This window comes from Eulemur rufifrons, chromosome 21, assembly GCF_041146395.1.
Source record: "Eulemur rufifrons isolate Redbay chromosome 21, OSU_ERuf_1, whole genome shotgun sequence".
Taxonomy (NCBI): domain Eukaryota; kingdom Metazoa; phylum Chordata; class Mammalia; order Primates; family Lemuridae; genus Eulemur; species Eulemur rufifrons.
This window is the reverse complement of record NC_091003.1, coordinates 5,310,677-5,324,933: the sequence shown is the minus strand read 5'-3', so window position 1 is coordinate 5,324,933 and position 14,257 is coordinate 5,310,677. Positions and strand designations below refer to the sequence as shown.

The window sequence follows — 14,257 nt, the reverse complement described above, 5'->3', positions numbered from 1 at the left end:
CTTACAGGAACAGCACAGAAGACAGACAACATTACAAACATGTACTCGCATGGAGGACAACTCAGTTAGAAAAGTATAGCGAAAAAAAAAAAAAGAAAAGAAAAGTATAGCGAATGGATGGAATCTATCGTATGATAAAAATTGTACAAACACCATTGAGTTGCCGTCAATAAGAAATTTACTTGTTTTTCTAAAAGGATCCAAATGCGGGTTGAAAAAAAAAAATTCAAATGCTGGGATTGTCCAGAAAAATTTAACAGATTTAATTATAAAAGTTGAACTGCTGAAACTAGCTGGATGTCTTTTGGCATAATCGTTACACGCTTGGCACGGATAGGACACAGATTGTCTTCAAAACAGGCCAACCAGGTGTTTGCCTCCTGCAAAGCACCAATAGCTGTGCTCTGGAATCGCAGGTCTGCTTTGCAGTCCTGAGCAAATTTCTCGCATCAGACGCTGGAAAGGAAGGTTGCGAGTCAGAAGTTCAGGGGACTTCTGACAACGTCTGATTTCACTGAGTGCCAAGGTACCAGCCTGTAGCGGTGAGGGTTCTTCGCCCCTCCAGTAGAGGGCGCACTCCTGCGAAAGGCTCTTGTAGCCAGTTACTTCCTGGGTGCTTTACCTGGGTCAGTTTTGGGGCAGTCTGTGCTGTCCAAGCGGTGGTATAAAGACCTCCTTATTTACCTCTCTTCTCCTTCCGCTGGAGCTCGGCGAGCTAGAAGCGAAAGCGACGGCGGCTGTGAACACCAGTGTGCAGCTTAAGATCAATAAAATAGGCTATTTGTTGTGTGTGATCTTAAGCATATGTGAACTTAATTCATTTCCACCTCTGAGCCTTGATTTTACCATCTGGAAATTAGGGACAATAATATTAATACCTACTTCACAGGGGTTTTGTAACGATTAAATCAGCAAACATGTCTAAGACTGAAACATTTAGTGAGAATAGGGATTTAGCTCTTCTGTTCACTGTCGTATTCGCAGTGCCTAGCACAGTGGCTGGTGCAAAGTAGGAACCTAAGAAAATTTTGTGGAATGAAGGGTTCCTGGCACACAGTGGGGGTGTGTGGGTGTCAATGCGTGGAAGATACTATTATTGGAATCAAACATGCTTTGGGCCGGGCGAGGTGGCTCACGCCTGTAATCCTAGCACTCTGGGAGGCCGAGGCAGGTGGATCGCTCAAGGTCAGGAGTTCGAGACCAGCCTGAGCAAGAGCGAGACCCCATCTCTACTAAAAATAGAAAGAAATTATATGGACAACTAAAAATATATGTATAGAAAAAAATTAGCCGGGCATAGTGGCGCATGCCTGTAGTCCCAGCTACTCGGGAGGTTGAGGCAGGAGGATCGCTTGAGCCCAGGAGTTTGAGGTTGCTGTGAGCTAGGCTGACGCCACAGCACTCACTCTAGCCTGGGCAACAAAGTGAGACTCTGTCTCAAAAAAAACCAAAAAAAAACAAACATGCTTTGGTGGGAACAAGATCTTTTCTTCTTTCACTAGTGTCATGTAGAATTGACCCTTTTGTGAGGGAGGAGGGGAACTCCTTTTTTATTTAAGAAAGATGTCAGGGTGGAAGACCCACGACTGATGGAAAAGATGGTGCCAGATGTCCGAGTGCACACACAACATATGAGTTGTAAACAGAAAATTAAATGAGTGGTAGTAGCAATGGTGAATGAAGTTGGCAGGGAAGGAGGAGAATAAGGTAGGTGTGAGTGGAGGATTAAGCACAACAGGAAAGAACAAACTTCACCATCTACAAAGCACTGTTTTGGGTCATCATTGCCCTACCCCTCCTATCTCTGCAAGCGTTGCAGTGTTATCACTCCCATCTCACAGATGGGATTCAGGCTGAGTGAGGACATGGATTTTCCCCCAAGGGCAACAAGACACACCGTATGTGGTTTTGTCCACCAGGCGTTCAGCCTCCTGAGAAAGTCTGAGATGGGACAGAGTCATTCCAAGTTAGAACACATATAAGGACAGATAAACGTGAAGAAGGTGACAAACACAGCTGTTAAGGTGGCGAGACTGCGGACGACGAAAAAAACTTAAATAGCGTTGATAGTATCTTTTCAAGAAGAATCCCTCCAATTTAGGGCACGGTATCGAAAAGAAACCAAGCGCCCTGTCCAGCTGCATTCTCCCTGCAGAGGAGTGACTTATCCAGTAGGCAGGAGGTTAGTCAGGACCCAGGATGCATCCCAGACACTGCGGCGATGTTCCCCAGGCTCATTAATCGGGAGTCATTTCTGACTCAGGAGCACGTCCCCTTCCACGCGGACATCTCCCACGACTCGTCCTATGCAACAGGTAACGAGCACCGCCTGCTATCCCGCCTCTCGGCGCTGGGCCCCGCCCCCGGACCGGAAGGCGCATGCTCACTAATTCCGCCCCGCCCCCGCCTTCAGGCTTCTCGCGACATCCTCCCAGCGGCAGCCTGAATCTCGCGATAAAGGCTCATTGTCTCGCGGGAACGCGGCTGGCCGAGGCGCTCTCGGGCGGCCCTGGCCGGGGAAGAGGAGTTGCATGTGTCGCTTCAGCTGGGGATAGCGGCGGGAGCGGAGGCGGCGGGACTTGTGCGACCGCCTGGGTAACGACCCCTCGTGCTTCTCTCGTTTGCGAGAAGCTCGTAGAGAGCGTGCTGGAAGCTGAGGTGCTGCCTGGCGGAAGGGGGCCGAGCCGGGCGTCTCCACACCCCCGCCCACATGGGCCCCTTCTGGGGTCCCTTGGGATCGCCCCTTCGCCTCAGACCTTGTGGCCCTTGTCCCCTCAGTACTGTTACATTCTACCCCTTCCTGGTTCTTCTGTCCCCACTTTTTCTGCTCATCCTCTTCGGGCTCTGGACACCCCGCCCCATCCCATGCCCTTTCCCGACTCTTCATGCCCCTCCCTTGCCGTTTAGCTGCCCCCACGCCCTGCACTCGGGGCACCTCCGGTGACCCACCCCTTCTTCCTAGGCTCTTCAGGTTTTCTTCGCCAACTGCTTTGTAGCCTTTCTCTCGCACTGCAGTTTGCATCCCTCCCGGATCACCCTCACACCTTTTGCTCCGTGTCTACCGAGGTCACCCACCCCATCCTTTTCTCCTTGTTGCTTCATCTTTTTCCCTAGTGTCCCCCCCACCACCACCTTTCCCATCCTCCATGGTCCATTTGCTGCTGGCTTCCCTGCAGACCTGAGGACCAGAGAGATGATGTACTGCAGTTGCTCATATTTTATGGATGTAGTGCAGCTTGTATCCCTCACTTAACAGAGAATTGAAACAGCTTTTGGGGGGGGGGATTTCTAGTGAGAGGCAGCAAGACAGCACGTGACTCCTGCTCTTCTGGGGTCTTAGTCCACAATAGTGAAAATGTGCTACTTTGCTTGTGTACAGGTTTATGAAATGGCTGCTGACATTTCTGAATCCAGTGGGGCTGATTCCAAAGGCGACCCAAGGAACAGTGCCAAGTTAGATGCCGATTACCCACTTCGAGTCCTTTATTGTGGAGGCAAGTGTTGGAAGGCAGAAAATGACTCTTACTCTATTTTTATGCATTGTGGTAATAGTTTCACATTTGGTCCTATTAAGCTCCCTCCCTCTCCCCCATCTGTCTTTGTCATTTGGTGAATCCTCAGCTGGGGAGTGGCTGGGGTCTGGTGAGGAGGAGACGTAGGTTAACAGATCTTCCCAACCTGTGTAATTTGGCCTGGAAAAGCTTACAGTCCATTTGGAATAGAGATGTGCAAATAGATTATTTCAGCCTGATGTTATGTGCTAGTCTGGCTATTAGAGGAGGACTTCTTGGAAGGTATTGAGTTTTTAGGGATGACAAGAACTGGATGAGAAAGTGGGGAAGGGAATCCCAGACTAAGTGAACAATTATGCAGGAAAAAGCTTGATGCATGTCTGGACAGACGAGCAGCTTTGAATTACTATAGTGTACAGAGTAGGGAGGGTACCAGTTAAGGAGTGGGAAATGAGGTTGGAGTGATAGGTATTAGGACAGTTGGGAAAGTCTTCTTGGTTTGAGCAATATTCCGTGTATTAGGTTTAATCAAGATCTTTTTCCCTTTGAGTGCTTTTCCTCATTTTTCAGTACAGAAATGTTTGTGAATTTGAAATGCTCTATTTTATTAGCATCTTGGAAAATTTCAGAAAAATTTGAAGATACAGGACAGTAAAAGGGTAAATATTAATTTTTTTAGTAAATATTTTTGAGCACTTACTATGACCCTAGCAATGTTTTTTTAGGTGCTAGGGACTGAGTAGTGAATAAGTCAAAAAGGTTTTTGTTCTTGTGGACATAACATTCTGTGAGTGCAATAGAGACCTAGTCTGAAAATTTTTTTTTTTTTTTTTAAGAGCCTGGATCTTTCTCTGTTGTCCAGGCTGGAGTGCAGTGGTACAATCATAGCTCACTGTAACCTTGAACTCCTGGGCTCAAGTTTTCCTCCTGCCTCAGCCTTCCAAGTAGCTGGGACTACAGGAGTGTGCCACCATACCTGGCTAATTTAAAAAAAATTTTTTTTAGTGACAGAGTCTTGAACTCCTGGCCTCAAGCAATCCTCCTGCCTCAACCTTCTGAGTAGCTGGGATTACAGACATGAGCCACCACGCCCAGCTTTTAACTAGGATTTAGTCAGGCTTTGCAGACTGCATTTGATGGATATATCTCTTTACTCTTTTAATCTAGAACTCCCTATCCCCATTCCCGTTTTTTTAAAAAATGATAATTTTTGAAGAGTCCAAGCCAGTGCCTTATACAGTGTCCCATTTATACCGGATTAGTCTGTTCCTTATGGTGTGTTCCTGCGAATTAAACCTGCACTTCCACCTTTGTTACTGGATGAACTATTTAACTTGCTTAGGGCCCCACATATAAAATAGTGATGGGTGGTAGTGTGGTGGTACATTAGTCAGGTGAGGGGAAGGCAGATCATTTTCACTTGGCTGTCACAGCTAAGTCACTTGCTTACTTTGTGCAATCTAATTTAGTGGTTAAGAGCATGAGCTTCAAAAACAGACCAGGGTTCAATTCCTGTTATCCAGATACAAGTGGGCTACTTAGTCTAACCCTCGTTTTCCTCATCTATATACAGATATATTAATTCTTACCTTATAAAGTTGTGATGATTAAATATAATAATGAATATAAAGCATAGCAGGCTGGGTACAGTGGCTCACGCCTGTAATCCTAGCACTCTGGGAGACCGAGGTGGGCGGATTGTTTGAGCTCAGGAGTTTGAGACCAGCCTGAGCAAGAGCGAGACCCCATGTCTACTAAAAATAGAAAGAAATTATATGGACAGCTAAAAATATATATAGAAAAAATTAGCCGGGCATGGTGGTGCATGCCTGTAGTCCCAGCTACTCGGGAGCTGAGGCAGGAGGATCCCTTGAGCTCAGGAGTTTGAGGTTGCTGTGAGCTAGGCTGACGCCACGGCACTCACTCTAGCCTGGGCAACAGAGTGAGACTCTGTCTCAGAAAAAAAAAAAATAAATAAATAAAATAAACATAAAAATAGAAGGAAATTATATGGACAACTAAAAATATATATAGAAAAAATTAGCCGGGCATGGTGGCGCATGCCTGTAGTCCCAACTACTTGCGAGGCTGAGGTAGGAGGATCTCTTGAGCCCAAGTGTTTGAGGTTGCTGTGAGCTAGGCTGATGACATGGCACTCTATCCTGGGCAACAGAGTAAGACTCTGTCTCAAAACAAATAAAAAATTAAAAAAAAATATATAAATCATAGTAAAGTGCCTGGCACATGGTAGATGCCCAATATATGGTAATTGCTGTTATTTCATGGTGTACCACCCCTTTTCTCCCTTGGAAGTCTCAAGATACTGGGCCCAGTGAACTACTCCATTTTAAACCTTAAAAATAAAAACAGGGCCTCATGCAGTAGCTCATGCCTGTAATCCTAACACTCTGGGAGGCCAAGGCAGGAGGATTGCATGAGGCTGGGAGTTTGAGACCAGCCTGGGAAACATAGTGAGACAGCCTCCCCTCCCCCATCTCTACAAAAGAAAAAAAGAAAGAAAAATTAGCTGGGCGTGGTGGTGTGCACCCGTAGTCCTATAGTCCTAGCTCCTTGGGAGTCTGAACCAAGAGGATTTCTTGAGCCCAGGAGTTTGAGGTTGCAGTGAGCTATGATGATGCCACTGCACTCCAACCTGGGTGATGGCAAGACCCTGTGTCAAAAAATAAAAAATAAATAAAAACAAAATAAGCAATTGACCTAGGGGTAGAATCATGGTTAAAATTGGGAAGCTCTTTTAGTTCCCTTAGTCCTTTAGCCGGTGCAGGCTGTACAGTGCATGACAACCAAAGTTCCTTCTAGCTTTATAGTTTCATGATCTTCTGTAGCATAATATAAAGAAGAAAAGGAAAAGCATATTGCAAAGAAATGGTAGCAAAAGTGCTACTGAAGTTTATAAAAGTGTCAGTAAGCATGAAAATTAACGCCTGTTTTGAAAAAGCTACCAAAAGAAATAATCGGCTCCACTTAAGCTTTGTTGTAGGGGGAATTGTTCCCGTCTTAGCTTAGTTTTCAGGCCCACTGGACCCATGGTTATGGGAAGACTTTACTCTGTGCAAGATAGCATAGTTTGATGTTCCGGCAACTGAATGAGACACTCTTTAAATCGAAAAATCAAGATAGTATCATCTCAAATAACCATGTCTGTTACCTCAAAAAAAGTAGCATTGGAAAAGTGATACAAGAAAATTATAATAAAAAAGTAGAAATGAAGTGTTTTGACAAATACAAAAGTAATGATCAGCCCTGTGTGTGTATGTACATATATGTTTGACATTTCCAATCTTTTTTCTTTCCATTTCTGTAGTGTGTTCCTTACCAACAGAGGTAAGTCCTTTTAAAATACTTTTCTGTGTTTTAATTTCGGCATTTAAAGTCACTCTTGATTTTAGAGCTACCTTTAGAACTTTATTTTTTTATTTTTAATTTTCTATCATTTGATAGTAAAATTTCAACCTTTTATAGAGTACTTTGATTTAGAATAATTTTATGGTTTTATAAAGTCTTAAAAATTCTTTCGTTTAGACCTTGAGTCATATGTGTATATCTTTTGCAGTTTGCTATACATTTTGGGTTTCTACATAGAACTTGTGAATAACTAATAAAATAAGAGTAACCTTAAAGCCAAAATTTACATGTCTGACAGAGGAAAGAAAGCAATATAAATTGTATATAAGACTTTCTAAGTCAGGCTCTATGGGCAGGTCATAAAAATGAGGCACTTATGTGCCCAAAGCAAGAAATAGACATTTTTGTTTGTTGCTCCTTTTTCTAATGGCCCTTCTGTTAGGTGGAGAGGAAATAAATTGCTTTAGTGAGGAGGTGCCTAGTTCTTTTTAATTTCTGATTTCTCATGGGGCATTTCATGGTTGAATACAGATTTCCTGTGGATAAGAATTCAGGTGGGAGTAGTTAGTTTTTATCATTCTTTGTATAGCAACCATAGGGAATGGTTTTTAATTAAAATGTTTTGGTTGACTGAAAATGTTTTGTTGTGACTCAGTTTGTTCTTTTCTTTTTCTCCCAGTACTGTGAATATATGCCTGATGTTGCTAAATGTAGACAATGGTTAGAGAAGAATTTTCCAAAAGAGTTTGCAAAACTTACTGTAGGTATGAATATTTTTTTTCTTTCATCAGACTTGTATACCTGAAACAAATGCACATATGGCATTATTTTAAAGTAGCAGCTCATGCCAGTAATATCAGCTACTTGAGGGGCCAAGGTGAGAGGATGGCTTGAGACCAGGAGCTTGATACCAGCCTGGGTAACATAGCAAGACCTCATCTCTACAAAAAATAGAAAGCTTAGCTGGGCGTGGTGGTGTGAGCCAAGTAGGGCCAGCTACTCGGGAGCCTGAGGCAGGAGAATTGCTTGAGCCCAGAAGTTTGAGGCTACAGTGAGCTATGATGATGCCACTGCACTGTCTAGCCCAGACAACAGAGCAAGTCTCTCAAAAAATAATAAATAAATAAACAAAAAGAAAAGAAAAGAAACTGGCTCCTTTGTCCTGTAGAGCTGTGGTACTGGTCCGTGGCCTGTTAGGAACTGAGCTGCAAAGCTCTGCACTCCTCCCTAGCCCTCTCCCATCCGTGGAAAAATTGTCTTCTGTGAAAGTTAGGAATTGGGGGGGGGGGTGGCTGGCAGCAAAGCTTCCTCTGTATTTACAGCTGTTCCCCATTGTTCGCATCACCATCTGCGCTCCCTTGGTGCCAAAAAGGATGGGGACTGCTGCTATAGAGTTTCCCACATTATATATTGAAGCCAGGTGTGGTGGCTTATGCCTATAATTTCAGGGATTCAGGAGGCAGAGGCAGGAGGATCACTTGAGGCCAGGAATTGAGACCAGCCTGGGCAACATAGAGAGACCCCATCTCTACCAAAAAAAAAAAAAAAATTAGCTGGGTGTGGTGGCATACGCCTGTAGTCTCAGCTGCTCAGGAGGCTGAGGCAGGAGGATCACTTGAGCCCAGGAATTTGAGGTTACTATAAGCTGTAATTACCATTGTACTCCAGCCTGGGATGCAGAGTGAGACCCTGTCTCTTAAAAAAAGAAAGAAAGATTAGTATGTTTAGATGCTAGAACACTCCTGCAATATCTGAGTGTTTTATGCTCCTTTCATGTGGCTAAAGAAATCCTAATCTGCACATATCAAAGACTCTGTTTTCTCTCCTGTTACTACACACTTACCATAATGACTTTAGATTTAGACTTGAATAGGAGTCTAGCAATATAATCATTTGCTCAACAGATGTTGTGCTCTGTTATTGGTAAAACGTCTTATTTGAGTGTGAGGTTGCTCAAGGTGATTTCTTTTTTTAACATTAGTATGAAATGATTATGTGATGGGTGTTAATGCTTTTGGATTTCATGTTTATGTCCAGAAAATTCACCCAAACAAGAAACTGGAATTAGTGAGGGTCAAGGAACAGCAGGGGAAGAGGAGGAGAAGAAAAAACAAAAGAGAGGTAAGATCTTAATTCACGGTTGGAATTGTACAAACATACCTTCCCTCTGATAGAAGTTAGAAGTAATTAACAGGGTTCCCCAGGTGCAGTGGCGCATGCCTGTAGTTCCAGCTGGGGATCGCTTGAGCCCAGGAGTTCCAGGCTGTAGGGGCTGTAGCGGGCTATGATGGCGCCTGTGAATAGCCATGTGTGTATCATGCAGAGGGGTACAAAACCGTATTCTCAGGATCATGATCAGATGTGATATGATTTGGGCTTTATCAGTAAATTGGACTTAACAAAACATGCTTATTTGCCCTGTATATATATAAAAAGCAGGCAGCCAGTTAAAATTCCTATGTATTCTATTTAAGTGGAGCGAGGACATTTATAAAAGATTTCATCTTTGCGTTACTTTCTGATAGCTCAGCTGAAAATTTTGTTTTACAGCTGTTGTGTATACTTGTATACTTGACTCTGTATTCCTTCTTTTTTTTTTTTTTTTTTTTTTTTTTTTTGAGACAGAGTCTTGCTTTGTTGCCCGGGCTAGAGTGAGTGTCGTGGCATCAGCCTAGCTCACAGCAACCTCAAACTCCTGGGCTTAAGCAATCCTGCTGCCTCAGCCTCCCAAGTAGCTGGGACTACAGGCAGGCGCCACCGTGCCCGGCTAATTTTTTTTTATACATATATATTTTAGTTGGCCAGATAATTTCTTTCTATTTTTAGTAGAGACGGGGGTCTCGCTCTTGCTCAGTCTGGTCTCGAACTCCTGGCCTCGAGTGATCCACCTGCCTTGGCCTCCCAGAGTGCTAGGATTACAGGCGTGAGCCACCACGCCCGGCCCGACTCTGTATTCCTTCTAAAACTAATTCCTTGTGCTGTGGATCCTGTCCCTGCCTATTTCTTCTTTAATTATTCTCCCCTATGGCTAAAATTAGCTTATAAATATTTTCAGGACTTTGCATCTTTAAAAAAACAATATCCCAAGAGCCTAAAGCCTGTGTCTTTTTTTTTTCAATCTTATCCCTCCCCTTCCCCTCTTAGCCAGACCTACTAAGACTAGACTTGCTATTACCCCTTCCTGCTCTGTCATTCACTATTCATTCCTCAGTCTGTCCTAACTCGGCTTTCATGCCACGGAAACTCTTCTAGCCAGGCTCACCGGTGGCTTGGTAATCACTGAATAAGAGCATTTGAGAATTCCCTCCCTGAAGTGTTGTACTTCCTTGGTTTCTGTGGCATTCTTCCTTCCTAGTTCTCCTATCACTCTCCTTAGTCTTCTGTGCATACTTTTCTTCCTTCTGTCTCTTAAAAGTTGGCGTTTTTCAGGATGCTGTTGTAGGCCCTCTTACCTTCTCATTCTGCATGTTTTTTCGGGATGATTCTGCTACGTCCCTAACTTCTGCCACCACTATACGCTTAAAATTCCCAAAATCTGGCCCGTGTCTCTAGATTGGAAGTGCGCACGGTCCCACAGGCACCTCAAACACAGCACTTCCAAAGTTAAACTTATTAAGTCCCAAATCAATGTCTTTCATTTTCTCAACTTTGGGTAGTGACAGCACAGTTTCTCCAATCATCTGAGCCAGAAACTTGAGAACCGTCTTAGATTTTCTCTCTTTGCCTGCTTTAATCAATTCTAAATTCTGTTTTTTCTCCTCCTTCTTCCTCTTATCCTGTGCCTGGTTGCCACTATTGTTGCCACAGCTTTGGTTTAGATTTTGATAATTTCTGCCTGGGCTAATCATGCAGGAGCCTCCTTAGTGGCCTGTCAGTCTTACTCTTCACAGCTCTGCCTAAGTACAGATCCACCATTGAGTGACCTTGACAAAGTGTGAATCTGGTTATTTCAGTCTTGCATAGTTTTTCAGCGGCTTCTCCTCTTCCACAATATCAAATCAAATACCAGAGCTTGATGTACCAGTCCTTTAATGGCTGATACGTAATCTTTGGCTTTCCTGGCTTCATCTGCTACATATTCTTTAGCATCTTTCAGTCAAGACAGGTGTAGTTCCCAAAGTTCCAGATGCATTGTCTTATCTCTGTACTTGTTCTCTTTCCCTAGAATGTCCTTTCTTATACCTCTCCGGCCCTTTCCCCTTCACCTGGACACTTCCTTATTCTTCAAAACCCAACCTAGATGTCACTTCATCTAGGAAACCTTTTCTGTCCTCTGGAAGCTGAGTCAGTCATCCCTCTGCAGAGTTATGGTAGTGCCTTAGTCATAGGTCCTATTTTGGTAAGTATCAGATTACTGTAATTGTTAACTCTTTTTTACTCCCTTCACTAGACTGTGAGTCCCTGGAGGGCAGGGACTATGTTCTGTCCATCTTTGTGTCCTCAGCTCTTAGCCCACTGTTGGGAACATAGTAGATACTTAATAAATGTTTATTAGGTGAATACATTCATGTGTTTATTAATTTTGTATTAGAGAAACTTAAACCTTTTGAAAATTAACAAATTTAAAGACTTAGTATTCCATAATTATATCAAAAAACAATTAATGCTAAGCTCTTTCTTAATAAATAAAGGTGGAAGGGGTCAAATAAAACAAAAAAAGAAGACTGTCCCACAGAAGGTTACCATAGCCAAAATCCCCAGAGCAAAGAAGAAATACGTGACGAGAGTATGTGGCCTTGCAACTTTCGGTGAGTTCAGGCTTAAATATGTTTAAAATGTATGAACTGTATTCTCTGTCTCTCTCTCTGGATCATGGAAACTTCACAGGTCTGTTTTTTGCTATGATGCAAAATGAGGTTTTGCGTTTCTAACTATAGCTTCAAAATCAAATTTTGGAGAAATTGAAAATCTTTTGTAGAAGGAACTGGTATTATTTTTTCCTTCCCAGAATTCGTGCTTGGGCACATTTTATGTAGGATGAGGAAGGCTGGAAAGGATTCCCTTTGAAGCCGTCCAGTGCTGCTGCTCTATCCTATGCAGGCGTGGTGGCAAAGGGTTGCAGAATGTTTTGTTCCCTCTGGGAATGACAGTGGAGGGTGAGGGAAGGTGGGTAGCGGCAGAATGTCCTGCTTTTAGAGCCCCTTTAGTTCCTGCAGACCTTGAATGAAACTAAAACTGGGGTGAAAGTTAAACCATGGTCCCCTCATGTGACAGCGCAGATTGAAAAGCAATTAGTGGACCTCATTATAACTATTAAGGCTTGTTAGGATCTCTGCCTATGATGACTTGTAATTATTCTGAAAGAAATACAAAACCCCTTAACACAGTCTGTTTTATGAATTTAAAATGCAGATTAAATTTCAAAATGGAAATTTATCTTTGATGCACATTTCCAATTATAGTCTTGCTCTTTCTTTTTTTAAAAAAACAGAAATTGATCTTAAAGAAGCACAAAGATTTTTTGCTCAGAAATTCTCCTGTGGTGCCTCAGTAACAGGGGAGGATGAAATTATCATTCAGGGAGACTTTACAGATGACATAATTGATGTCATTCAGGAAAAGTGGCCAGAGGTAAGTACATGGAACACATGTATACATAGAAATAAGTTTTTAAGGCAGATTATTCCATTTTTTCTTATTTGCTACCACAACTCATGAAATGTAATTATTTGTGTTTTATAGGTAGATGATGACAGCATTGAAGATCTTGGAGAAGTAAAGAAGTGATTTTGAAACTTTGTTTGTATTTAATGACCTGAACTGAAAGTTGATACGGCCAAAGGGGGAGAGGCCTTTTAAATATATATATATATTTATCCTACAGTAAAACTGTAGAGCACCCTCATCCTTGGCGTTTTCACTGTTCTGTACAAGGCTGCTTGTTTTTTTATTGCCAAAGTCTAATAAACAGGGGAGACTGTCATGCTTATGCATGAGATAGAATTTAGTCAAATAAAAAATTTTGGTCATTTGGTACTGACTTTTATCCTTCTCTCTTTTTAACTTTTTATTTTTGGAAAACCCTGTAGAGTTTTTGTGGGAAGCATTTCTGTTGATTATTTTACTGATTAAAGCTAAGTGATTTTTTTAAAATTTGGCTTCCTCACCAGTAATATGTCTCCTTGCTTCTTTGGTGTGATAGTTTTGAGCTGGGTGAGAATCTAACAGATTTATGGTTGAAGTTGCTTCCTTGTTACCAGGTCCACTTTGTGGGCATAACAACATACTCTTGCTAGGAGTTGTTCAAGCTGTTCTGGAGAGTCTTTGGTAAAGTATATTAAAAGCCTTAAAACCATGTGCACTGTATGACCCAGTAAGCCACTTCTTTGACGTTATCCTAAAGAAATAGTCAATCTTGCTTAAAACTTAATGAATGAAGGTGTTCATCACAATGTTATTTTTAATATCAAAATTGCAAATGATATAAATGAACAATTGGGAAATGGTTAAAGAGGTGATGGTGCATCATGTGATAGAATATTATGTATATGTTTAAAATTCATATTTTCTAAGAATATGTTTGGTAATGGAAACATGGAAACATGTTTGGTAATGTTAAATGGGGACAGACCCAAATCCATTTTAGATAGTCATTATCATTATTCTGAGTGGAAGGCCATTCAGAGGGGCTGGGAGTTCTTGTTCTAGCTATAAGTAATGTGAGTAAAATTCTGCTAACCAATTAAAAATAATATAAACCCATGATCACTGTATGGTCTGGAAAGTAACAATTGAAACATATGTTTCTCACAAGAGATTAACTGACAACTTTAGTGGATGCATTAAATAAATTTAAACTTTGTCAGGTGCTGCAAATTGAAAAGACGACTTGCGGTATTTTAAATTGCTATAGACACCTTTAAGAAACTTAGAATGTATGAAACCATTGTTTATTGCCATGCAAATTACAATCTTGAAGAATGTTTTTTAAATAAAGTCTTGGAAAAATGTGTAATAAAGATACAAAATTTAAAAATTCTGCATTAACTGTGAATTCTAAATAGGATTATCTGGTGAAACACATTTATCCATCAAGACCATTTGGTGTATGTTAATGTATGTATTCCATTGGTGCTGGGAGATGCCTGTATCAAAACATGTGACTTCATGTAACGTTTCTTAATGTTCACAGTTCTTAGAATGCAGTTTCAATCCATAGATAACTGGCAATGGATGTTACTGCAGGAAAATGCAGGATTAAAATTGTCCTTGTGATAACATACGTGTGAATCCTTTTCTTTGACCTGAAATTTAAAATGCAACATGGTTTATAATCTTTGATTAAAATGTACTAATAGTTCAAGGATTGACTTTATACATTCTCACAGTCTTATCATTTTTAGCAAGAAGAATATGAACCTTTAAGCAGCCTTATATTA

General features: G+C 41.8%; 1 protein-coding gene across 1 annotated transcript; it reads left to right on the top strand.

The window, feature by feature from the left end:
* The first annotated feature begins 2,498 nt into the window (after positions 1-2,498).
* Positions 2,499-13,759, top strand: DENR (density regulated re-initiation and release factor). The gene is made up of 8 exons (XM_069496841.1): positions 2,499-2,595; positions 3,380-3,494; positions 6,838-6,857; positions 7,558-7,642; positions 8,916-8,999; positions 11,510-11,626; positions 12,310-12,449; positions 12,561-13,759. Exons 2-8 carry the CDS (start codon positions 3,389-3,391, stop codon positions 12,603-12,605), a joined length of 597 nt encoding a protein of 198 aa, XP_069352942.1. The 5' UTR covers positions 2,499-2,595; positions 3,380-3,388; the 3' UTR covers positions 12,606-13,759.
* Positions 13,760-14,257: the final 498 nt, after the last annotated feature.